A 25,717-nucleotide genomic window follows, 5' to 3' on the forward strand; every position below is an offset into this window, starting at 1 on the left:
CCCAGCACAGTGCCGGGTTAGTGTGCTGGGGGAGCTGGGGAGTGGGGGGGAAGACCACAATTCTTGTCCACAAAGCCCAGGCAGGGCTTGGTCCTGGGACCCCGGGCTCTGGGGAGCTGGGGCAGGGTGGGGTACGTGTCACAGGAGAGCACCCCCGGCCCCCCCATCCTCTGGAGAGCAGAACCTGGCCCAGCCCCAGGGACCCAGCCTGCTGAGAGGAGCCTGGTCTGTGAGATTCTAGAAGGTATCTGTTGGGGAGGCCCTGGGAAGGATCATGGTGCTACATCTGGCTCATCACCCCAGTGGGCCCGTCTCATCTGCGTGGCCTGGGGTCACGGCCCCCGTGGCTGGTCTCTGCACAGCAGCAGGGGTCGCCGGCGTCACCTGGGTCTCGTGTAGCCGTAAGGACGTTGCAGCAGCAGGCTCTGGTGGCCGGGCAGCACGTGCGTGTGGTAGTGCTCCACGAGGCCGCCCACGCTCACGAACAGCACCTCGCTCTCCAGGTAGAACTTCGAGTCCTGGGCGGGGGAAAGAGAAGCAGAGTCTGGGGGGCTTTCCCGTGACAGGGGGTGGTCAGCAGTGAGGACGATAGCCAGGCCAGTTCCCAGCCGCCCTGTGTCAGCTCTGTGTCTGCCACCCCCCCACCACCCTGTCCCACTCAAGTCCCAGGGAGGTGTGCCCTTCCAGCCAGGGCCCTGGGGCGGGGCCAGCCTGCCCACCTTCTCGAAGATGCGGTAGTTCCTCACTTTGTTGGAGCTCTCATCCCACACGACCAGAACCTGCAGGGAGAGCAGCAGCAGATGGGTCAGTGGAGAGCAGCCCCAGCCTTGGGGGATGGGCCACAGGGACCAAAGGGCAGGCAGAAGCACACGGCTGGGTCCCGGGGCCTTTCCGGTGACCTAGGGAGGGACATGGCCAGCAGGGTCCAAACGGGCAGACCCCAGCCTCAGGGCTCCTGCCCTGACAGCCTCTGGAGAGACTCGAGAAGCAGTACCAGGTGCGTGGCTCACCCTAGGACCATTTCTGACACACACAGAACAGAGAGAGGCTAGCTCCATCCGTAGACCGTGCAACTCGTGATCTTGGATCTTGGAGTCATGTGCACAAGCCCCGCTGTTGAGCATGGAGCTCACTTAAATAAATAAGTAAATAAATAACAAAGGAAAAGAAGCAGAAAAGTGAGGCTCACTACAAGCCACCCTCGTAGAGGCAGAGGTACTGGCAGCCGACTTCTATTCCCTCGGCCCCAGGGAGCCTCCCCTGCAAGGTGCCTGAAAACCCCCAGCCCACCTGAGTCTGGGATACCCAGGGCTTCCTGCCAAGCTCCTACCTATGCTGGGGGACTGGCCAGCATCTCCCCCAGTTTGCAAACGGTGTTTAGTTCTTGACAACAGACGGGGCAGTGGCTGCCAGGCAGAGACCCCCAGAAGAGAGCTGGCCGAGATGCCCAATCAGTGCCGCCCAGGGAAGGGGCGTGTGCACTACAAAGCGCCGCACTGGCTGTCCGTCTGGGTGTGAGCAGAGAGGAGCCGCCACATAGCCGTGTCCCCAGGGGCCTCAGCCCAGCAGGGTGACGCTTGGGGCACCTACCTTCCCCGACTTGGTGGAGGAGTTCCGGATGCAGTAGAGTCCATCCTGGGGCTCTCCCTGGGGGCTTGTGGTTTTGAACAGCCTAAAATACAACAGCTGTGTCAGCAGGCAAACTGTCCTCAGACCTCACTTACGGGGACCCTCCAGCCCTGGTCCTCAGTATGGCTTTCTGTCTTCTTGCTCTTCGGCAGCACAGGTCCCAAGAGCAACAGGCTGTGTGAGGGCCACGCCCAGGGTGACCACCAGCCCCGGGACTGAGTCCATGGCCTCTGTTGTCCTCGGAGCCATGTCTGGGTGCTAGCAACTGCCCAGCACTAAGGCAAGTGAGGGGGACAGAAAAGCGGGGGACCACATGTCTGCGAAAAACAAGGATTTGGAGAAAGAAGGGCTGGGTGCTAACCTTTCTACTTCGCAGGATTCCGTGGTGTTGATAAACACAGAGCTGGGCAGCGGCACCTGGAGACACCAGTGGTGGTCAGGGTCAGGGTCCAAGTGGTGCCTGTAGCCAGTGCCCCTCCCCCACCACGGGCTGCCAGCCTGTGCCCAGATCTGGGGCTTTGCACGGTGCTCTGGCACCCCCCACCCCCACCGACAACTCCGGCATCCTGGGCAGCTCCTCCCTCAAGATGCTCAGTGAGGAGCCGCCCTGGCCAGCAGCTCTTCCCCGGCCTCCCACCCACTGCTGCAAGCTGGGCTCTCCACCCCCCACCGGCCCCACCTTCTCATAGTCCTCGTCAGAGTCCTCCCCACCAGTGCTGTCGGCCTTTGAGGGCCGTTGGGGTTTTTCAAAGGAGAAGTTCCTGAAACTCTGCCCATCAGGGGGTGACCTCCTGGGAGGGGAGCAAGGAGAGGAGGGCACATCACTGTCACAGCCCTCCACCCTCCACCCACCACCCCTGTTCACCCCAATGGTTGTCAGAGGCCCAGACCAGAGAGCTCTGAGATAGGCCAGTGCCGACCGCCCTGGGACGATAGGAATTGCCTGCTCCGGGCTCACAACTGCCAATGCCGCTGGCAAGAGGGGTGCTGGGGCCTGAACTCCTCTGTCGTCATAGCACAGGCAAGTGCCCTGGACACTGCAGAAGGCCCCAGGCTGGGGGGCTGGGCCCCAGCTCTGCAGCTAACCAGCTTTGTGACCTTGGCCTAGTTACACCCCTCCCCAAGCCACAAAGAACAGGTGATACAAACGGACAGAGCCCACACTGGGCTATGGCCAGGGCTGGGCCATAGCTCACGGCAAACCGACCCAGTCTGTACCCCTGTGGCCCCTTGTGAAACAGGAACCATCATGGGGCACCCTCCCTTGGGCAGCAGAGCTGAGAGTCCTAGAGAGAAGGATGCCAGAGTCATAGGCCTTCAGGGAGTACTGGGCTAGCGTGCCCACTCAGGACTCCCTCCGTCGCTCCCAGAACCTTCGTGGTTTGGGGCCCCAGACATCGCTAACCACAGGTTGTTGGTATGAGTGACACTGTGCCAACAGAGGACACATCAGTCCCCCAACAGTGCCCGGCAATAAAGAACAAAGTGTTCTGAGCAGACCTCAAGGATAAGTCACCAACATACTCTGCATTCTGGCGAGTTCCCAGTCAGGAAGGGCACAGAGGCAGCCCTGGTGGCTCCAGAGCCCCAGGTAGGGAAGGACAGTGCTGGCTCAGGAGGGCCTGCAGAGGCCCACCAGGTCCTAGCAGCTCCCAGCCCAAGCTCCTCGACCCCCCACCGTCTATCCCAGAGCAGGTGCTCAGCCCTGAAGCCCCCTCCCCTGACACTGCACGGGCCCTGGGAGGCCTGTTTCCCCAAAGATCCCCTTGCCCACTGCTCCCCAGACAGCAATGGGCCCCAGGCCCACCACCCACGAGGCTGGACCTTCCTCTGGGGTGGGGGTGGGTCAGTTGCAGGGGAGGCTGCAGGGCCACAGCAGGCCGGGGCCATCAGGCAGCCATCTTGCTCTCACGCTACGGCTCCCTGGCAACCATCGTGGGCACTGTGCCAAAGCTGAGGAGGCCAGGGCACCCACACAAGAACCCAGCCATTGGGGAGGGGGTCCCAGGGGCACCGGCACCCAGTCTACTCACTGCAGGTGGGGGAGGGGTGGCTTCTCCGTCCTCGGCAGGACCACTGGCCTGGCTGTGGCCTCAGGCGTGGACAGCTTCAGTGCGGGGGGCCTGGGGGCCACAGGGGGCACAAAGAGTCTGGGCCTGGCTGCCTCCCCGATGGGGGCCTCTTCCACCATCTTTAAGAACTTGGGCTTGTTGGCCGGCACAGGTGGAGGCTCAGGCGTGGGTGGCCCCCGGGGAGACAGATGGAAGGATCTGAGTTTGTCACAGTTCCTGGAGGAGGCAGCGGCCATGCTGGCAGAGCTGCAGGCAGAACCAGGCCCGTGGCTGGGGACCCGGGGCTCTGGGCTGGGGCTGGCACTCTCACGGAAGCAAGGGGGTTTCCGGAGGCTGGGCATGGTTGGCGGGGGGCCAAGCGGGGGGTCACTCATCCTCCGTGGGGCCAGGGACCCCCTGGGGCCAGGCTCAGGCCGCCTCAGGCCCAGTGGGTCCCTCTTGGAGTCCTCGGGAGCTGGGCTGGCGTCAGGGAGGCCACGTTTAGGGGGTGGGGGTGGCAGCAGGGGGCTCAGGCCCTTGGAGGCAAAGGAGTGAGCACGGGGCATGTCGGAGAAGGCTGGCTTCCTGGGTGTGGGCACAGGAGGCGGCGGGTAGGCCGGTGGGTGGGTCAGGGTGTCTGCAGAGCAAAGGGACCCAGTCAGTGAGCATGTGCTACCTGCTGGAGGCTGGGCCAACACCACCAACCTCCATGCCCCGGCCTTCCTCATTCTTCCTCCATGTGGGGTCCCCACAAGCTTCTGGAGCCATCAGCTTCCCAGAAGTGGAGGTGAGAGAGAAGAGGCAAGGGGGACTCTGAGGACTTCGCCTCAGTGACGGGAAGCTATTCCCACTAAGATAGGTGAGCAGGATGGACAGGAGCAGCTTGGGAGGAAGATGAGGGCTGTACTTGCTTGGCTGTAAGAACACAGAGAGTGCGGGGCAGGCCATTGGGGTGCAGGTCTGCGGTTCAAGGAGAGGCAAGGGTGGTGGGACGGGCCGTCGGGGCACAGGTCTGGGGTTTGAGCAGAGGTGAGGGTGTGGGGTGGGCTGTCAGGGCACAGGTCTGGGGTTCAAGGAGAGGCATGGGTGGGGGGCGGGCCGTCGGGGCACAGGTCTGGGATTCAAGGAGAGGTGAGGGTGTGGGGCAGGCTGTCGGGGTACAGGTCTGGGATTCGAGGAGAGGTGATGGTGTAGGGTGGGCTGTCGGGGCGCAGGTATGGGGTTTGAGGAGAGGCGAGGGTATGGGGGGCCGTGGGGGTGCAGGTCTGGGGTTTGAGGAGAGGCGAGGATGGGGGGGCTGTTGGGGCACAGGTCTGGGGTTTGAGGCAAGGGTATGGGTCGGGCTGTCAGGCCACAAGTCTGTGGTTCGAGGAGAAGCAAGGGTGTGGTGCAGGCCGTCGGGGCGCAGGTCTGGGGTTTAAGAGAGAGGTGAAGGTATGGGTTGGGCCGCCGGGCCGCAGGTCTATGGTTCAAAGAGAAGCAAGGGTGTGGGGTGGGCTATCAGGCCTGGGTCTGGAGTTCCAGGAGAGGCGAGGGTGTGGGGCAGGCTGTCGGGGTGCAGGTCTGGGGTTCGAGGAGAAGCGAGGGTGTGGGGGGCCGTGGGGACACAGGTCTGGGGTTTGAGGAGAGGCGAGGGTGTGTGTGGGGCCATCGGGGCGCAGGTCTGGAGTTCAAGGAGGGGCACTGGCTGGAAAGGCCAGTGGACAGGTTCTCCATGACCCTGGCTGTCCCAGAGCTGTAGGCTAGGCCTGAGTCCTGGATGGCCCATCTCCTGTGGATGGCATTAAGGGGCTGGTGTAGGGCTGAGTGAGGTGGGAGAGGACCCAGAGCACAAGGCACCCAGCGCTGAGCGAGGCAGCTGAGGGACAAGGAATACAGCCCCGGGTCACGTACAACTAGATTCACAGGTGCTAACTGCTGCGTCTGAGAATGGGGAGGTCACCAGAGTGAGAGATGTTTGGGAGAGAGAGGGGAAAGCCTGCTTGGAGTGGGGACTCAGAAGGGTTCAGAGCAAGTGTGTGGGCAGGTCTGTGGGCATGCAGTGGGGAACAAACTGAGGCCCCTATGTGCTCATCTCTAGCCACGCATGGCTACAGTTTAGGGGCAGGGCAGATGGACATGGGCTGGAGCCACAGGCTCTGTGCCAGGAGGGAGATCGAGGCTCATGGCCCCCAGCTCCTGGTTGTTGCCTCAGAGGGAGGGGACCAGGAGCAGGAAAGGGAGCTGGACCTGCCCCTGCTGCACTTGAATGACAGGGGCTGAGGAGGGCAGAGAACAAGGTCACTGAAGGACAGCAGGCAGAGGAACAGGGAGGCCAGGTGTAGAGGGATTGTCCCAAGTTCCCAGGACAGTGGAAGGGATAGTGGGAAGAGACAGATGGCAGGACAGAGGCGCAGTCCTCCCGTCGGGCCCTATGCTTTGCTGTGACACATGTATGTGACACACATATGTGATGCGTGGTACTCGCCACTCTCCTGTGCCAGGCCACATGTTTCAGGAGGTCAGGGCGGGGGAAGCAGGTGGGTAAGTGACAGGCTAGCCCAGAGGTGCTCCAGGGAGCTGAGACACCCACTCTTCAATGTTCCTCCTTCCCCACTCGCCACCCCAGAGCCACCCTGGGCTCAGCATCACACGTGTGGGCCCCTCCACCTCACTTATTTGCAAATCAGCTGTCCGCTCCACCCCAGGCTACCTGGATGTGGGAGGAGCCGGTGAGCAGAGCCAGCCAGATCAGTCCTCCTGATACCTGGGCCACAACAGGGAAACTGAGGCCCCGCGGAGCAGGACTCAGGCCAGTACTCCCAGTCTGGGAGGGGCTCTGCTCCGGGTTCCAGCCCCAGGAGCCTCCCAGGCTCAGAGGTTGCCCACCTACCCTCAGGCTCCATGGGCTCGGGGGAGTCAGGCTCCATGTACGAGTCATCTTCATCCTCATGCTCGTAATCTGTAAGGCACATAGAGCGTCAGACACAGGGTGGCCCAGGCCCAGCTGCACCCAGGGGCCCTCAGGACACTGGGAGCGAGGGTCAGGGAGGCCCCAGCCGGGGCATGAACCCCAGACCTGGGCTGCATGGGGAAGACAGCCAGCCACGCCTCCCATGGCGGGGGTAGCCAGGTGTGGAGGGGGTGGGACAGGTGTGCAGAGACAGGCCTCACCTTCATTGTCTGTGGGGTACGGGGATAGGCTGATGTCCACAGGCCGCTCGACTGCACCATAGAAGCTATCTGTGTCCGAGCTGGAGTCACTAAGGTGGGGGGCAGGGGTGGGGCACAGTGAGCACCGGGCAGGGGATCTCCCTTGCATTCACACATATGGACGTACACACATGTCCTCGGACATGTGACTAATGCACAGACACACACACAGCCATGGACATACGCACAGACACCACACACAGACACGTGGACATGTACAGAGCTAGACCCACAGATAAACACAAGGAAAAAACACAGTCGGAGAAGTTCCTCACAGGTGAGAAACACAGACCCAGGAACCAGAGACTGTGGTGCCCCCCTCACTCTCCTGCCTGACCACACAGGGCCAGGCCTCAGGGCTAGCCCCACGTCCCCTCTGCCCTGTAGAGACTGCCAGTGAGTGCGCACGTGTGCATACACACGCACATGCACACACACACGGACACATGGCCTGGGCCAAGCCCCCAGAGGTGGGAGGCAGGCACACATGCCAAGCCCCAGGCCCCCCTCCCCTGCCCAGGCCCACCTGGTGTCCAGGGGCAATTCCTTCTTCTCGTGAAAATGGCCGATCTCCTTGCGCAGCAAAGCCATCCAGCTCTGTGGGGCAGTGGGGGTGTGGTGGGTGCGTGCGGCCCGGGGCAGGGCTCCACCCACCCCCTCCTTAGGCTGGCCTGCATGATGGTCAGCGAGACGACCTCCGTGGCCTTCTGGGGGCTCTGGCCCCGCTGTAGCCCATTCAGAGCTCTTTCCGAGATGACTCCTGAGCATGGGGTGCTGGTACCAGGCCACAGGCTTGAGAAGGGGCAACGCATCCCCACCACATCCCCTCAGTGCCTGGACGGTGGCCCCGTCAGCCCCCCGACCCCGCAGATAGGCTCACCTTGCGCTCGTCCTCAGAGGAGGCCGAGAAGAACCAGGTGCGGTGCTTCTTGCTGATGTGGACAATCTTGAAGGGGAAGACGTTGTTGGACGTTGTCTCTTCAGCTGCCCGCATCACCCTGAGGACACAGGGCCAGCGGTCACCCCCGGTCAGCCTGACGGTCCTGGCACCCCTCACCCATCACGCCCTCAAGGACGCAGCTGTGTCTGGACAGCCCGTCTTGCGGATCCTCCAGGTCAAAGTTCTAAAATCTTCAGGCAGAGGGAAGTGCATAGGCGAGGACCAGGCACCAAGCGGACAGGGCTCTGGGGTCTGGGAGCTTGTCCTGGAAGCAGCAGCCCACATGGCTGCAGAACAAGGACACATCGCCTTCGCCACCCACCAATGTCCCTCTACTTGGAGGCTACCTGCCTGCCCTGGCTGGCCTGCCTATTGGGGGCCCAAGCATGTCAGCCCCTGCCCCCACTCCTGATGCCCCCGCAGGGGTATCCTGGAGAACACAGGGGGGACATGACTTACTGTGGCCACTCCCCCCGCCAGGATATATCGAGATCACAAAGTCTACCGTGGGGGAGCCCCACCGGGCTAGTCACCTGGGGCAGGTATGCCCCTCCACCAGGCTGAGGGCAAGGGCAACAAGGGGGGACCCCAGAGCTCTGAGCCATGGATGCCCACTGGCAGCCACAAGCTCTAGGCTCGTCCTCTCCTTACTGGTGCCCCAGCTGGCCTGGAGGTCTGGCATGGGGCTGGACGCCTGGGCAAGTCCTCCCCACTGAGCCTGTGGCCACAACCTTGAGTCACTCTGTCCTGCGACTGACATGGGACCTTTAGGTGCTCAGAGACAGGAGGGGTTGGGCCCTCCTAGGGAGCTGGGAGACACCGACCTCATGTCCCAGGGAGCCGGGCCCATGCTGTGACATTAAGACCTAGAGCCCAGGAGTCACACTTCACCCGTTCTGCAGGCCCCTGATGCTATGGGGTGGGCCCAGGTGGGGCTAATAAGGTCTTCCTTGCCAACATTCCCCATCCTATCTAGAAGGCTCTGGCCCAGCACCCACCTGCCCATTCGCATAGAGGCACTTGTGGGATGGACCCAGCCCCTGGGCCGTTCATGTAAAGCTAGGAGCTGGGTCTAGCCTGGGAGGCCCCGAAACCAGGGAGGCCTGAGGCAGGGCTCAGGGTGAAGTATGTTCCTGGCACCTTGGAAGGAGGCTAGGGTAGGAGAAGCGCTGGGTGAGCAGGGAAGGGGAGTGGAAGCCAAATGGGGACCCAGGAGCCTCTGCTGAGAAGAGCATAGGAAGCCCCCGGGCCTGGCCCCAGGTCCTCCGCGAAGGCCCCGGAGAGGCTGAGACCAAGTGGGAGACGCTGGACAGGATCCAAAGGGTGGGATGGGAGCCATCTCAAGACAGCCTGGACCCTCCATAGGGGTGGGCAGGACAGAGGGACAGGCCTGGCCAGGGCACTGTGGGCATGGCAGGCAGCAGGCACTTACCGGGAACTTACGGGGCACTTACCGGTTGTAGCCGCTCAGAGAGAAGGCGCCCTGCGGGGAGGCAGACGTGCTGCTCTTGAAGTAGTAGATGCAACGCTTGTGAATGATGACAAAGCGCAGCGGCCCTGAGGGTGGCAGGGCGAGGGCAGAGGTGAGTCTTGGGGGGCTGCTGGGCAGATCCCACAGGGCAGCTATCCCAGAGGCCCTGGGTGGCTCAGGGCAGTCCTCCTGCCTTGGAACCCCACTAAAGGAAAGGGGAGGGAGCTGGGCTAGCCTGCTGCCTCCTTGCAGGGAGCCCACTGTGAGGCCCAGTGTAAGCAAACCACAGGCAGGATGACAGGCCCCAGAGCACCACCCTCCAAGGCAGGCCTGGCCACACCGATGGCAGGCGGAGACCTGACAACCTAGGCTGGCCCACCGAAGCACAAAGCTAGGGCCAGAAGTCATAGCATGGGGAGCTCATGCATGGTCAGAGTGACAAGCAAAGCCCTGATGCTCTTCGACCTTCAATGTCCTGACAACTGGGCATCTCCCAGACCTGGGGGCCCCCACTCTCTGCCAACCCGCTGTCCTAGGGACCAGAGACTTGGCCTCATGCAGCTGGACCAAGTCACCAACCAACTCACTGAACACCCATGGGATGGAACAAGGCCACATTGTACCACACCTGGTGTACCACACCAGGCCACCGAAGGCCCCCAGCCCCTGGTGCAGATGAAGCACCATGTGCCAAATGCCCATCCTATCTCCATTTTGCAGTAGCACCCCAAGTCATCCCACAGTCCTGGGGAACGAGGAGGCTGACTCAGGTCCCCCAGGGGGTACTGGCCACCATGGAGGGAAGGAAAACAATGGAGGGCCTACCATGTCTGGGCAGAGGCTCAGAGAGACAGGTTGCTTGCCCACAGAGGTCCAACAGGGCAGTGGGGCCACAGGGCTGGGGCTCAGGCCCATTCCCATACCGTCCCATCATGCTCCCTGCCACCCAGAGGACTCACATTTGAGCAACTGCAGCTGGGTCCCACCCTTCTTATGCAGGTAGCCGGCCTTAGCCACGCCCCCAGGCATGGTTAGCAAGTTCTGGGCACCAATGGCCTTCATGGGGACGGGCCAATGCATCTCCTCGGCCGCCATGAAGCTGCAAAAAAAGGAGAAGAAAACATGTCTCAGCCAGGACTGGGGGACATTAGATGGCTTGGCTGGGGGATACACCACCGAGATCCTGGAGACAGCCTAAAGGGTCAAGGCAGCAAGGGGTAGGGAACCAGCTTCCAGGTGGGACCCCAGGGAAAGAAAGGGCCACCTGGTCCACTTGGTCAGCACCTGGTCTATCTGGCCACACACCTGAGCCCCAGAGACACTGAGAACGGGGCGTGTTCCTTCACTATCATTGGTTCACTCACACACAAACCTGCCGAACTAACAGCCCCACAGGGAGGCTAGGGGATAGCAGTGAATAAATTCAAGAAACCACTGGCCCAGGGCACCTGGGTGGCTCAGTGGGTTAAGCCACTGCCTTCAGCTCAGGTCATGATCTCAGGGTCCTGGGATCGAGCCCTGCGTCGGGCTCTCCGCTCCTCATTGGGATCTCTGCTCCTCGTCAGGCTCTCTGCTCGGCACGGAGCCTGCTTCCCCCCTCTCTGCCTGCCTCTCTGCCTACTTGTGATCTCTCTCTCTCTGTAAAATAAAGAAGTAAATAAATAAATTAAAAAAAAAACAAAAAACCATCGGCCCAGGTAAGTCAGGCCTAATGCCATAACCACCCCAAGTCTGTGTGCCAGGTCAGCCTATGATGGAGCCTGCCAGGGAGGGGGCTTCCAGGGGGAGGTGACTATAATGGCTTTAAAAAGGTACAGGGGCCAGGGCTGGCCTCGGGCATCCTCTCCATCCCCTTAGCAGAGAAGGGATGAGGGACATGGCCCCAAATGCCCTACTCTCCACTCTTGCCTGCCTTTTTTTTTTTTTTTAAAGATTTATTTATTTATTTATTTGACAGAGATCACAAGCAGGCAAAGAGGCAGGCAAAAAGAGAAGGAGGGGAAGCAGGCTCTCTGCTGACCAGAGAGCCTGATGCGGGGCTCGATCCCAGGACCCTGGGATCATGACCTGAGCCGAAGGCAGAGGCTTTAACCCACTGAGCCACCCAGGCGCCCCTCCTGCCTGCCTTTAGCCAGCTTCTGTCCAACCCTTTCTTAAGGCCCTAAGACCAGGAAGCAGGAAAGCAAGTAGCCCTGAGTCTCTAGTTCCCACCCTGGCTCAGCTCTCTGGGGGATCCCTAGGCCATAGTTGTTGGAGCTGTAAAGTGGGGACACAGAGTGGACACAGCCTGACATATAGCACATGCTTGTTGGCAGTGGCCACGATGACCTTCTGGTGGGTTGACTGGTATCCACCCTGTTCCCTGTTTCCCCTGCTCCCCATCCAGCCTCCTGCTCATCCTAGCCGTTCTCCCTGAAACATGCCAGGCTCTTTTCCACCCTGGCTTCTGTCTGGCATGCCTGACCACTCCCTCTTCTCACATGAAGAACTCCTATTCATCCTTCAAGACCCAGGTTCACTGTCCCCTCTTCTTCTTCTTTTTAAGATTTTATTTATTTATTTGTCAGAGCGAGCACAAGCAGGCAGAGTGCCAGGCAGAGTGCCAGGCAGAGAGAGAAGCAGGCTCCCCGCTGGACAAGGAGCCCAATGTGGGACTCGACCCCAGGATCCTGGGATCATGTCACAGTCCCCTCTTCTGTGAGGCATCTGAATGCCTACTCATATTCAAGACTACCCCCCCAACCCCGCCCAGAGGCACTATTTCTCTTGTGCCTGCCCCCACTAACCCTGGTGCCTGATCCTTCCTGGGGCCCAGTGGACTCGGAGTGTCAACCGGGAGTGTGGTCCCTGTCCCACTGAGCCACCAGTGTTGCAGCCAGGGTCAGACACAGAGGCCCTGTCCCCTGGGGCTCCTGCCACTACAGACCCCGTTCCCCAAAACGCACACACACACACACACCCCACCCCACCCCACCCCCACTGGGCTGCTGGCGAGCCAGCATCCTCCGCCAAAGGCTCACCTCCTCCAGGGCCCGGGCTGCCCCCTCCGGCTCCAAGCGCACCAACCAGCCCCGGGCCGGCCCCCGCCCACAGCCGAGGCTCGGAACAAAGGCTCGGCCCTGGCCCCCCGGAGCCTGCTGCCCGGGACGGAACCCCCGCGCCCCGCCCGGCCCACGCCCGCCTTTGTTCCCCCAGGAAGCGGGGCTCGCGCTCCGGGCTCGGTACTCACGGCGTCCACGCGGCGGCCCGCCGCCCCTGCCCGCAGCGACACTGCCCCGGGCCGGCACTCCCCGCGCCGGCCTCCCGCCCGCCCCAGCCCGACCGCCCGCGCCCCGCGCCCGCCATGCCGCGCGCCCCGCCGCCGCAGCCCCCGCGCCCCCCGCCCCACGGCCGCCGGCTCCTCCCCTCGCGGGCGGGGCGGGCGCGGCAGGTGGAGACCCCGCGCTCCGCGCCCCACCGCGGACCGCTCCCTCCCCTCGCGCGGGGCCTCAGTTTCCCCAGCGGCTCCGGGGCGCGACGCGGACGTCTGAGTGCGGCCCGGAGCCCGCCAGGCTCCCCGGTTGGCCAGCCCCTTCGGGAGAGGGGCTCGTCTTCCCTGGGCCTCCGTTTGCGCTTCCGCAAACGGGGGCGAGCGCGGACCGGCCTCCCCGGGTTGTGGCCGGGGTGAAGCTGGTTCGGCTGGCGGCCACTGGGGCTCCGACTGGGTCTGTGGGTCCTCCCGCCCCCTCTCAGGCAGGTTGTTTCACCCATCTGCCGCCACCGGTCTCCACCCCCCGGGTTTTCCTGCAGGAGCCAGACAGACGTCCAGTCCTTGGCAGTTCCCACCTGTTCTGTAGATGTGGGCTCCTCTCCCAGGAGAACCCCAGGCTGGCCAAAGGTAGGTGATGGCCTTGCCGGCCCCCCAAGCATTCTGCCTCTTCTATCTCCCTCCTGCATACAGGCTGCGGGTCAGCTGGGCCAGCTGGGGCAGGGGCTCTGTCCTCCCACGCAGCTGTGCAGCTGTGCAGTTGTGCAGCTGTGCGCAGCACTGGTTCCTGGTTTCCCCGCCTCCACTTCAGGCTGGCTCTGGGTGCCGCCTGCCACTGCAGGGAGAGGCTCTGTCCCACCTGTGCGCCTCTGCTCCCAGTGCCCTTGCCAATCCCTCCCCTGGCAGCATACTCAGGACCACTGCCTCCTCCTGCTCCTCCCAGCCCCCCTGCTTGTCCTCCTCCCCACCACCTCTGGGCAGTAACCCACCACCCCTTGTCTCAGTTTCCTCCCCGGCTTCCATTCTCTCCCCCATCACCTCCACTCAGCATGTTCTCCCCCACCCACACATGCCATTCCCATCACCTCTGTTCCAGATCTCCAGGGCTTCATCATGTGCACTTGGCCTTTCCAGAGACAGCCCCCATGGAGCTTTCCCAGCAGGCTGTCCTCCTGCCCTCCACCTCCCATGGACCGGTGCCATCCAGACCCCATGGCTCCTGAATCCAAGACCCAGAACCACCAAGCACCACCTCCAGGCTACAGCTCCCAGTTTCCACTGCCTGCAGTGCCTTCCAGTGTCTTTAGGGGGCAACTAAACTAACTTAGCCTCCAAATATTGGTCCAAATGAACACCAACTCATAGTTAACTCCTCCAAAAACAGAAGAGGAAGGAACTCACTCTATAAGGCCAGCACTGCCTTGATACCAAAACCAAAGACAACACAAGAAAACGACAGACCAATAACTCTTATGATTGTAGACACCAAAATCCTCTCCAAGGTCCTCCTGGAAGCTCAGTCAGTTAAGTGTCAGGCTCTTGATTTCAGCTCAGGTCATGATCTCATGGTTGTGAGATTGAGCCACATGTCAGGCTCTGTGCTGGACACGGAGTCTGCTTAGCGTTCTCTTTCTCTGCCCCTTCTCCTTCTTTCCCTCCCCCCTCTAAAAAAATGCTCACCAAAATATTAGCAAATTGAATTCAGCACCTTGTAAAAAGGATTCTACACCACGCTAAGTGTGCTCTATCCCAGGAACACAAGGTTAACACTTAAAATTCAATGATTGTAATACATCATACCAGAAAGGAAAAAAAAAAAAAAAGACAAACCATACGATTATTTCAACAGTCAGAGAAAAAGCATTTGACAAAATCTGACAATCTTTCCTGCTAGGAACAACACTCAACAAACTAGGAATAGGAGAAAACTTCCCCAACATGGTAAGAGGGTGTTTATGAAAAGCCCACAGTCAACATCATCTTCGATGGTTAAAGACTGAACTCTTTCCCCTAAGAGCAGGGACAAGGAAAACTCTGCTCTTGCTGCTTCTATCTAACTTGTACCAGAGCTGCTGGCCAAGGCAATTGGGCAAGAAAAAGAAATAAAAGGTCTCCAGGTTGGAAATGAAGAACTAAGACTACTCACAACTTAGATGATTACATATAGAAAAAATACCAGGGAACCTACTAAAAAGTGATTAGAACTAATAAACAAGTTAGCAGGAAGATCAATACACAAAAACCATTCATACTTCTATGATACTAGCAGCGAACAATCCAAAAATGAAATGAGGGTTAGCACAAGTGTCCCCTCTTTCAGGTGGTTTTCCCTGGCCTCTAGGGGTTCCTATGTCCCTCCATGGGGCTAACACAGCCTTCCCCCCAGGTAACACTGACCACACTAGCTTGTTACTGTCCCCCATCCTCACCAGCTCAGGCCCAGCACAGAGGGGCACCCAGGGAACCCCAAAGGAGGCACAGAATGTTGACTCTAGTGGGTGGTAGGGACTGCACTTGCCGGGAAGGCACAGAAAGCCAAAATATAGCCCTCTCCCCCCATACTGCATCCTCCCCAATCTGTAAGGAGACCTGGTGTGTCTGTTGGGGCAGGGGCAGCTGCAGTATGAAGGGATGGAACCCACTCCTCCTCACACTGCACCTGGAAGAAATTGGAGGGGAGGAGCTATGGGAATTTAGAGCCCCACTCTGGCTTAGCTCAGGGGCCAGGCAAGTATAGGCCCGTGAGAGCCTCACTCTTGCCTGACCGCAGTCTCTCTGTGGGCAGGATGAGGGCTCTTGGGCGGCCAGCCGGACCTTGGGTGGGGAGGGTGGGTGGTGACAGAATTAGGCTGTGCTCAACTTCACCTCTCCTAGGAATGTCCTCGTTTCAGGGACAGATGCCAATATGCTCAGCTCCTCTCCAGAGGACAGACCATCTGAGGGAAAACCCATCCTGATGTCCCTAAAGCCTCCCGCCCCACCCAGCTCTGCCCTGCACCAGTGCATGAGCTGGTCTGGCACCTGACCAAGAGCCCAGTGCCAGGCCGGGCTGGAACAGAAAAGGGAAGGAAATGGTGGCTGAGGGTAGGGGTGATGACGGGCCATGTTGGCCAAGGTGACCACACAGCTTTTGGGGACTTTCAGTCCAGCTCAAAGACTCCAACTCCACTGGTGCCCGGGAAAATTGAGGGGAGTCCCCAAGAAACACCCACACTCCTGGCCAGCCTGGTCTCCCTGGCCACCTCCCTCTAGGCTCGTGTTGTCGCCCAGCACCCTGATGGTCAAAGTCCACTCACTCATCCCGTGGGCTCATCAGCAGGAAGCGTCAGTCCCTTCTTCTGCAGGGACAGACACAGCAGTGGAGGCCCCTTAGTGTGCTTCCGGGGGAGGGGGCATTGTCTGCTGAGCCCCCCTGGGTGGGACCTGTCAGGAGAGTGCTCCAGGCCTGGATTCAAATCCCACCAGGCCTGTCCTCCAGGGAGCCTTTGCTTCCTCTCATTTACAGTGGACACAGAGAGCCCTGTCCTCACAGCGGCCCAACAACCCTCAGGGCATCTGTCTCTATGGAGGAGGGGACCGAGGCCACCCAGTGAGCTGGCCACTGGGAGTGGCTCTGTTCCCTGCAGCTCACAGGAGCCTTCTTGGGCAGGATTCCGATGACACGAAGGTCAGCGGTAAGGTGGCCGACATGGTGGTGGCTGCTGGGCTCCGTGGGGCCTTCCAGAAGGCACGAGGTCTTTGTGCGCAGGATGTGTACTAGGGACGGCAGACCCTCGGGCACTCTCTGGTCTCTGATCCTCGCTCACCTGGGACCTTCTCTTCAAGCTGAGGTTAGTCCGGGTGCCCGGAGGCCTGAAGCACAGGGAGGGGGGCGAGCAGGTGGGTGACACTGCACTGGCCCACAGAGACAGCCCTCCTCGAGTTCCACCAATTGTCGCTTGGTGGATCACACCCACCCCCCATGTGGCTGTAAGCCCCAGAGCGTGTGGTCACCCCCCACCCGGCCCGCATGTGCCCTGAGGCTCCACACCCTGTCAGAGTTGCAGGCAGTATGCTCAGACGGGCTGTGCGTGGGACCCACACGGCCCACATGCAGGGTATAGTGTGCACACCAGCGTGTGCATGAGTGTGCACGGGTGTGAGCCTGTGCACGAGAGCTAAGCAGGGGACCTGGAGGCCGAGCTCCCATGGCTCTCCTCCTTCACACCTGCAGACACAGCCCTGGCTGTGGTGAGGGAGCTGGCACTTTGTGTGACCACAATCAGGGTTCCTGTCAGTGGTGACAAGACCGGTCCCAAACTGCAGAGCACAGTGGGGCTGGGGTCCCCGAATGCATGCAGCCACACGCACGCACACACACTCACATGCAGACACACACGCACACGTACACACTCACACGCAGACCAATACGTGCACACGTACACACTCAGACACACATGCACGCACATGTACACACTCAAACGCAGACCTGTACACACACACATACACAGACACACATACAAGCAGACACATATGCACACACACACACACACTCACACTCATGCAGACCTATACACACACAGACATATACACACATGTACACACACAGAGGCACATATACACACACTTGGACACGTGCTCACACACACTTGTTCTTAGACATACACTCATCCACACACACACTCAAGCACACTATGTACTCACACACATATCTATGGACTCCCACTGGTACACACTCATTCACTCCCTCGTAAGCAGACGCACACACCTGGCCTCCAGAGGCTAACGAGACCCTTGCTGGGTGCCCCCCGGCCCTGGGCTGGCAGCCCCAGCACAGGTCAGAAACATCACTGTCGCCACCCAGCCCTGCATGGGCCGGGGCCAAGTCCCACCTGACAGGTCCTTAAGTCCCACAGGCCCGGTGCTTTAGTCCTACTTTATAGACTATAACAGCAGGGCTGGGAGAAGTGCACCGGGCACTCACTATAGGCCAGTCTCGGTGCTTCTCATGGATCAGCCCATGTCATCATCCCAACACCCCCTGATGTGTGCGTCAGCATCACCCCCGCACCACTGATGAAGACATCGAGGGCCTGCAAGACTGAGTAACTCACCCAAAGTTACACAGTCAGTAAACACTGGGAGGTGGGGGGATGCTTGCCAGGGACAGGCACTCCCCCAGCCTGGCACCCGGCAGGCCCTAGGGGCCGGTGGGCTCACAGCACCACACACATAGCCCATCCATTCTTCCCTCTCAGTTCCCTGCCTTCGTCTTTCCAGAATCTTTCTCCATAAGAGAATCAAAACGAAAAATCTCCTACAGAGGCCGGAAGCCGGTGACCAGCCATGCCGGAGGGAAGGGGAATGAACTGGGCCTCATGAGGAGAGCCCACCCAGCCCTTCATCTCCCTGCCAGACCCCCAAGCATATGCGCACACATACACACTCACACACCACCCCCCCACCGGGCACACACACTCACTCAATGTGTACACACACAGGACCCAAAGGCTAGGCCAGCCCGCCAGCATATACAATGGGAAGGCGTACCCCAACCCGGGCCCCCAGCTCCCTGCCAGCTGCAGGCTGAGCAGCCCATGGTGGGGGGCAGTGGGGCTCCCACTGTGCCCCACCCAGCTCTGAGGGCTCTCCTTGGAGCCTGTCCGCTCTGGAGTCCAGAGCTCAGCCTCCCATGCCGTACTGGAAACACGGGGCCAGGGCCATCTCCCAAGCACCCAGTCCGTGGGCTGCCCCACTAACCTGAAGGCAGTCTGCCAGCACATGGCTCTGCTCCTGTCCGTGGACAGGCTAGGGGCAGGTGTCCTAGGGCCCCAGGAGGCCATGGGACTCAGGGGTCACAGGGCAGATTGGCAGCCTGCCTCCCCCAGGCAGGGGAGGCCTGATGCCCCGACATGTCCCTGAGCACTGCCCGGGGTCCACAGCTCCCTCCTGCTGACAGCCACCAGCTACCTCTGGGGCCTGCGGCTGCCCGGGCTTCCTCCCCATGCAATACTTCCTGTTGCCGGGTCCTCCCAACAGCGCCGGCTAGCCAGCACTTCCTGCCTTCTACCCTCTAAGGTCCCAAGGCCCAGCTGAAACCCAGGGCTGCACCTTGGCCGGCTGGGGTTTAGCTGACCCTTCTCCCATCCCATATGGGGTCAGAGACCCAGTGCCCCAGGTCCCAGGGTGCCCTGGGAGGAATCTCCCTGCTGGTCCTCCAGCATACACACTCCCATGGCCACCTCGGCTTCTCTCCAGCAAACCCCCAAAGCCCCTTCACAGCCAGACTCTGTCTCCTTGGCCCCAGAAGCCCTTACCCCCACCAAGAAGCCGGTGCTCACACCCCATGCAAGGAGCTCACTCCCCCCACCTCTCTGCCCTTTGACACCAACATCGGACTGAGGAACTAGGTTCCCAGCGTAGGCGCATGCATCTCCCTTCACCCTCCCTCCTTCCTCTTCCACAGGCCAATTCCACTCTCCTGCCTGGCACAGCCTCTGTGCAGAGCTGAACTCACATGCCTCTAGTGATCACCCCTCTCTGTGGCTCCACCAGTGTCAGGACCTGCCCCAGGTCCCACTTGGGCCTGTCCCAGCCCAACACTGCCCCACCAAGGCGGGCTTCCTCCCCTGCCCAGACCCACAGCCAAGAAAGGGAGCCGGGGGGCAAGGCCGGGCTGTTTGGTGCTGAGCCCCCACATCCCCTGCCTCTCCTCTCCGGAGCTGGGATCCCACAAAGGACAGGAGGCCAAAGGAAGGGGCACTCTTCGATGAAACCCACAGCAGAAGCTGAGGGTTAGAGAGGCCAGACCACGGGGTCCCCAGAGAGTCACTAACTGTCTCATCCAGTAAGTTTCCTGGGGTGTGCCCGGCACGATCGACCATGTTGGCACCTGGCCATCCCCCGCATAGTTGTCACTGGGGCTCTGGTGGAGGGCAGCTCCCGGGCTGGGGGGCCTCCACTCCTACTCTGTCCACAGACCCAGACCCCTGCCAAGGCTGTCATGCCCCCAGGGCCCAGTTTGGGGTCACAGACTGCCTGCTATCTCTTGGAGGGTAGGGAACTTAGGCTATGTGGCTGGGCACGGCCACCCTAGCCTCCCCACGCCTGAGTCAGCCTCAGTGCCCACTGGTGGCCATGACAGACAGAGGCTTAGAGGTGGGCTTCTTCCCCTTGTTCCCCTTTGCAGTCTGCCCAGGGAGGAGAGAGGACCTCAGAGCAAGACACACTGGACACTCAGCTACCTCTATCCCATGCCGGCCATGTGGCCTCAACCTACTTAGCCCCTCTGAGCCTGTTTCTCCGTCTGGGCAATGGGTGCTGAGGGCTAAGATAAAGTAGCAGGTGAGAAGCCCCTGGGTCATGATCCAGCCAGGACAAGGCAGGGCAGCAGTTCTGGGCTGGGGTGAGGGCCTCTAGGGGCTATGGGGTGGAGAGACGGTGGCAGGCCCAGCAGGTAGATCAGGGGATGACTCTGGGGGGGCAGGCAGGTCTGACAGAGGAGGTGAAGTTTGCTGGGAGGGACTGGGGGGAGGAAGTCAAAGACAGGACAAGGGCTCAGAGCAACATCCAGGGTGGGCAACAAGGTGGCTGAGGCCCAGGGAGACTGGGGACAGGCGTGGGGGTGAGAACTGGCCAGGACAAGAACCAGGAGCCAGCCAGCTCTCCCTGGGATGTACTGGCCCTCACTGGACAGAAGGAGGGATGGATGAGAAGGCCTGAGGTCAAGGCAGCAGCTGGTGTCCCCATGGGGGTCAGATCCATGTTGGCCCCTTCTCCAGGCTTAGTTTCCCTATGGGAGCCTGAGGTCAGAGTTCTGGGCTGCTCCACCTCTTCCCTGGGCCTCAGTTTCCCCGCCTGCCCTCCTACCTCCTGAGGCAGCACTTGACCTTGCAGCAAATCAGGCTATCATCTCTATTCCTGAAAACAGAGCGCTCTCCACTAATGGCAGCGCCATGACCTTTTACAGGGTGTAGAAACAGCCATGGAACTGATCGCACACCAGCATCCAAGCAGCAACACAAGTGGGGCTGGGGCAGGGCTGGGATCCCCGCATCAGACGGCTCTGTCTTCTACCCCGCCCTCCCTAAATTGCAGCTCCTCCCCTCCCAAGGGCAAGCCCCTCAAAGTGCTGTCTTGGGGACCCCTCCACCTCCCCAGACTTAGGACTTACCACGGTGGGTGGGAGCCAGCCAGCAGGGCCAGGCAGGGGCCAAGGGTCAGCCTGAAAAAGGAAGAGACAGGGAGAGCTTTCAGTCTGGGTTCCTGGGGTCCTCAGTCTGCTCAGGGGCAAGGCCAACGCCCAACACCACAGCCCCTCTGCAGCTGGGCATGGAGTTGGCCTCAGCGCTGTGCTCACGGCCACGAGGCTGGTCCTCTCTGCACCCACACTGCTCACGAGGACATGACTGTTCAGGAGGACGGGGCCAGACCCACGCTGCTCACGAGGACATGGCCGCTCGGGAGGATGGCACCGGCCAGGCTGACTGCAGACAACGGAGGTGCGAGGAATGGGACCACGTCCCCAGGAACCCTAACCCCTGCTCTCCTGTAGGCACCCTGGGCCCCCGTGCCCGCCCCGGGGCCCGCCTGCCACCTGCCACTGGGGCATTTCAGGCACTGAAGGTGTCAAGGAGGGCCTGCTGGGCTCAGGGAACGGTGGCTGGCGACCATACTGGGAAAAACCTCAAGATCTCAAAATAAGATGCTTTGTATCAGCTCCCCCTGCAGGGCCTGGGTCTGCCCAGAGCCAGCCCTTGGACCCCCAGCCACACACCCACTCCTCTTTCTGGCCTCTCCCTTCTCTCCATACCTGGGGCTGAAAGCTGCCTTCCAGAGAAGGCAGCCACGATGGTGTACCAGGTGGAGGGAGTGGGTGGTGTGGAGGGCAGGGCCATGCTGGGGTCACCTGGTGTAATGGGCTACATGGGGGTCCCCAAAGAGCTGTGTCGAAGTCTTAGCCTCCAGACACTGTGAATGTGGCCTTATTTGGAAAAGGGACCTTTGTGTATGTCATTAAGAATCTCATCCTGGATTAGCCAGAAGTGCCCTCAATCCAACGGCACGTGTCCTTCTGAGAAGAGCAGATAGAGAAGATCATATGAAGCCCAAGGGGCAGACTGAGGCGAGGGGGGGCATAAGCCAGAGACGCCACAGATGCCCCCAGCTACCAGGAGATGGAAACGGCAAGGAAGGAAGGGCCCTCCTCCAGAGCCTGGGGAGACAGCATGGTCCTGGTGACACCTGGATCTGAGACTTTGGGGCTCCAGGACTCTGGGAGAGTAAACATCTGTCGTTTGAAGATCCCAGGTATGGGACTTTGTTAGTGCAGCCCTAGGAAACTATTACACATCAGGACAGCCCGCCCCCCCCCCCCAAAGCCCTTTCCCAGGACCAACTTCATCTCAAGTCCTGGGTGTGTCCTGCAGGGAGAGACCCAGTCTGGGGAGAGTCCCACCCCTTGCCCCCCCCCACCTCGCCTTGGGCATCCAGCTGGTTGCCCTCCTCCAGGCCGAACTCCCCCACCCCACCCCCACCCTTCCCAAGCACAGGATTGGATGCCACCTCCAGCTCCCACCCACGAGATTTGCTAAGCCCACTCCTGCCTCAGCCTCTGGCCCACACCCCTGCCCAGCCCTTCCTTGGCCCAAGTCCAAGTACTTAGGGTCCAGCCCTGCTTCCTTCCCTGGACCTTTGGACCTTCATGCCCCATTCCCAGTATGTGCAATCTCTTCCACTCGCAGACTAATGCTCCCTCATCCTTTGAAAACAGAACCACCTAGAACAGCACACCCTTTGAAATCTCCACGTCAGTGGCATAGTCTTATACCCTCCCACGGATGTCCCCAGCCCTCCCCATCAGCCTGGCTCCCACCACATCCCCAGAGCCAGGTTGGTGCCTGGCCCACGGCAGGCCCAAAAAACAGATGGATGGACCAATAGGTTCAAAGTCACGTCTACCCACAGGGCCATCGCCCTGACATGGTCTAACTAGCACATGCCTAGACCGTCCCTCAGAGCCACAGTGAAGAACTGTGACCCAGAGCTAACTGGATCCTCGACGAGAACCGATGTCCAGGGTAGGCTACAGCCGAGGCCCACCTGTGCCCAGGACCTCTCCTTGGGGAGATGACCTTTGACTGACAAGCAGCTGGTGTTCAAGACCAACGACTGTGAAACGCAGAGCAAGTCACCAATCAGAGCCTGCCAGTGTCCCCAGAAAGACAGGCCCCAGGAGTTTCTCAGAGCTACCCAAGGTAGAGGCAGGAAGCAGTCCAGCCACTTGTGTGTCCAAGGGCAAAGGAAATGAAGGGAAGGACAGAAAGAGGCCCCGTGCCCAGCTGCCCACATGGGCACTGGGCTTCTAGGCCAAGCTAGGGGCAGGGCTGGGGTTTCTGCTCTGGGACACTTGGCGCCCAAGCTGTGTCCCCACAGAAGACCCTGTAGCACCCCGGAGTCCTTCTCTCCCAGGCCAGGCGTGTCTGCCTCCTGCCAACATTCCCAAGCTGGGCAGCGGGCATGGTGGGCATAGTGAGGGGCAGGCTGGGTCTGGGGGAAGTGCTAACTGGCGTTGTCTCTAGCCAAAGCCACACTCCTGCCTCAGACTGAGTCTGAGAGCCAACAGAGGCGGGTCAGGATTCACACTTCAGTTCATCAAAACACAGACAAGTTTGCACCTTTTAATCACTTGAGAAAAAATTCTCCAGAGCACTGATGTGTGGGCCCCGTCGCCAGCGCCCCCCCCCTCCCCGCTCCCACCAAGTTCCCAGCCTGCTGCCCGCAGAGGCTGCCTGCCTCTCATCAGCCTTGACCCAGGAGTGCTACCCCCGAGACAGGCCTTCAGTCCTGCCCATGCCAGGGGCTCCTGGGCTGCCCGGCAACCCCGGAGAGGCAGGAGAGCATGTCAGAGACCGTACAGGTATCCCTAGGGACTCCGAAACTTGTGGCCCACTTTGAGCCTCTGCTTCCTCCTCTGAGGAGTGGGGCTGACGGCTCTGGTGCAGTGTTGTCCCGAGGACCACCTGGCATGGCTGGTGAGGAGGGACACTTCAGAGGCCTCTGGTCGCTGGCCTTTTGCTGGCAACTCCGTCAGCATGGTCATGCTAGAAAGGGGAGCATTCTGTCCAACCGTCCTCCTCAGAGCTGGTGACACCTCCCCACCCGACCCCAACGGGTCTGGATCCTTGAGCACTCCAGACTCCTTGCCCACCTCCGACCCCATTCCCAGCTGCACTCCTGTAGTGGTGGGAGCGAACACACACACACACACACACACACACACACACATACACACACACACACGCACACACACACACCCATATACACTCTCTCTCTCTCTCTCTCTCAGGCCTCCGGCTACACTGGGACCCCTGCCCAGCGCCCAGGGGAGACTGCCCCTCCCTTCATCTCTCTCTCCAGCAGCTGGCAAGGACAGCCCCTCCCTGTGTTCATCTCCTGCAAGGTGCCTGGCACAAAGCAGGTGGGGCAGGGAGGGGGGCGGGGGTGTGATCTCTCTGTATGAACGCCTGCAAACCTACCCTGACTGGCTAGGGGCCCCCGAGTCTTCATGGCACCTAGTTCAAGGGCTCATCTGCTGAATTAAACCCTTCGTCTTGTCTCAAGCACGCAGGGGGGCCTCTGGCTTCATGATAGATGCCCAGTATTGGGGTTTCGGCGCCCATCAAACAGGGCCTGGACCCCTCCCAGAGGGACTTCTCCCAACCTGGTGCCCATCCCTGACAAGGCAGAAGTGGGGTCAGACCATGCCCCCTCACACCCCGAGAACCCGCTGGGCCACGCTGAGGCAGGTAAGGCTGCCTAGTGCCACCGCTGCCCTCCCAGGGGTCAAGGGGATGTGGTCGGCCAGAAGACCTGCAGAGCACCTCTGTCAGGAGACACGGAAACAGAGAGATCATCTCCTCTGAGGTCGGACACAAGTTAACCTCTGGCCAGATGAGGAACCAACAGAGAGTAAGACTTCCCCAAACCTAGCCTGCTCCACCTCTGGCCTTCCCGGGCCACGGTGCTCAGGTCATGCCACACTGACTCTCTACACTAAGTGAGAAGCCCTGCTGTGGGGCGGAGAAGGCTCCAAAAGATGGTTCTGGTGCTGGAAGCTAGCCTGCCTCCCTAGCCAGACAGGGCCTAGCTCCTGCTCCCAGCCCCAGGCTGGCCTCCTTAGGAACCGAGCCTCCTGGGGACACCTCTCCCACACGCACATCCCGTGGGGACAGACACCCCACTTGCTGAGGCCAAGGCGGGGGGTCATTAAGGCTGGGATGCTTTCCTTCCTGTAGTCCCCTCTTGTTGCAGAAGACCAAGCCAAGGGGCCAGGACAGGGGCCTGGAATGTCCACCCAGCACTGATGCGTCAGCTCCACGGCCCACTCGGTCCCCAAGCTGCTCAAGGGTAAACACTGCCCTGCTCTCCCTCGTGAGGAAGTAGAGGCTAAGCCAGACTCATTGTGGCCACCCAGCTAGTGCTGCCCGTGGAACCCACACCACACAGCCTGGCACTTCCTGCCCAGGCTAACCCTAAGGGGACAGAGGACCAGGAGCCCCAGAGCCTCCTCTCAGGAAGAACAGTGGGTCCCACCTGGGCAGAAAATGCACCAGCCCACAGGGCAACTGGGAGAGAGCTGGGGCTCTAGGCGGCATCGGGGCTCTGGGCAGGAGGCTGCAGGACACGGGCTGGGACAGATGTGGGGTGCAGGTCCTTGTGGGACCTGTCCTTAAGGGCTCCAAGTCTGCTTGTTTTCAACTCACGTCCAAGGCCCAGGGGAGCCAGCCAGGAGACACTCAGCCACAAGCTCCCACCCTCAGCCCTGCTCACCACTGCCAGTTCCCACAGCGGAAGGGGTCTGGAGCTCACCTCAGAACGAGGTCTGGTAAGAAGAAGAGCCCGAGGCTTCAGAGTCTCCACGGGGAACGGGGCTGTCCCAAGAGCTGCTGGGCTAAGAAGTGCAAGCAGGGCTGAGGCCAGGCACTCCGTGCTAGCACTGTGTGGACAGACAGGTCCACACTCTAGCAGAGGTTCCAAAGAAGGCAGTTAGGTATTCCGGGAATAGTATCTCCGTTAGAAAGAGGGTCTCCTACAGAGCCATGAAGGAACCCCACTGGAGAGCTAAAAAAACACAGCAGGGGGACGCCTGGGTGGCTCAGTTGGTTAAGCAGCTGCCTTCGGCTCAGGTCATGATCCCAGCGTCCTGG

At 60.7% G+C, this 25,717-nt stretch overlaps 1 protein-coding gene across 4 annotated transcripts; it reads right to left on the bottom strand.

The window, feature by feature from the left end:
• Nucleotides 1-20,720, bottom strand: LOC111149095 (SH3 domain binding protein 2). 4 transcript variants are annotated; one of them, XM_022506011.1, is made up of 13 exons: nucleotides 20,683-20,720; nucleotides 10,243-10,382; nucleotides 9,267-9,369; nucleotides 7,753-7,870; nucleotides 7,399-7,469; nucleotides 6,834-6,922; nucleotides 6,553-6,621; nucleotides 3,663-4,317; nucleotides 2,309-2,420; nucleotides 1,991-2,046; nucleotides 1,591-1,672; nucleotides 720-779; nucleotides 1-518 (listed from the first exon to the last, which is right to left on the bottom strand). In XM_022506011.1, exons 2-13 carry the CDS (start codon nucleotides 10,376-10,378, stop codon nucleotides 381-383), a joined length of 1,689 nt encoding a protein of 562 aa, XP_022361719.1. In that variant the 5' UTR covers nucleotides 10,379-10,382; nucleotides 20,683-20,720; the 3' UTR covers nucleotides 1-380. The 4 variants fall into 4 exon arrangements, with proteins under 4 accessions (XP_022361719.1, XP_022361717.1, XP_022361720.1 ...); XM_022506009.1 differs by lacking the exon at nucleotides 20,683-20,720 and adding an exon at nucleotides 18,270-18,524; XM_022506012.1 differs by lacking the exon at nucleotides 20,683-20,720 and adding an exon at nucleotides 13,109-13,188.
• Between the last annotated feature and the right edge of the window lie 4,997 nt (nucleotides 20,721-25,717).

This window comes from Enhydra lutris, unplaced genomic scaffold, assembly GCF_002288905.1.
Source record: "Enhydra lutris kenyoni isolate GAN:26980312 unplaced genomic scaffold, ASM228890v2 scaffoldscaffold21, whole genome shotgun sequence".
Taxonomy (NCBI): domain Eukaryota; kingdom Metazoa; phylum Chordata; class Mammalia; order Carnivora; family Mustelidae; genus Enhydra; species Enhydra lutris.

Excerpts from the sequence above, each read along its gene's own strand:
- LOC111149095 (XM_022506009.1), bottom strand. The coding sequence starts at position 18,352 with ATGGCCTCCTGGGGCCCTAGGACACCTGCCCCTAGCCTGTCCACGGAC. Across the intron at positions 2,421-3,662 it reads CCACCCCTCCCCCACCTGCA|GAGGTCACCCCCTGATGGGC; the intron begins GTGAGTAGACTG and ends CTCCCCTCCCAG. Across the intron at positions 2,047-2,308 it reads CTGACGAGGACTATGAGAAG|GTGCCGCTGCCCAGCTCTGT; the intron begins GTGGGGCCGGTG and ends TGGTGTCTCCAG.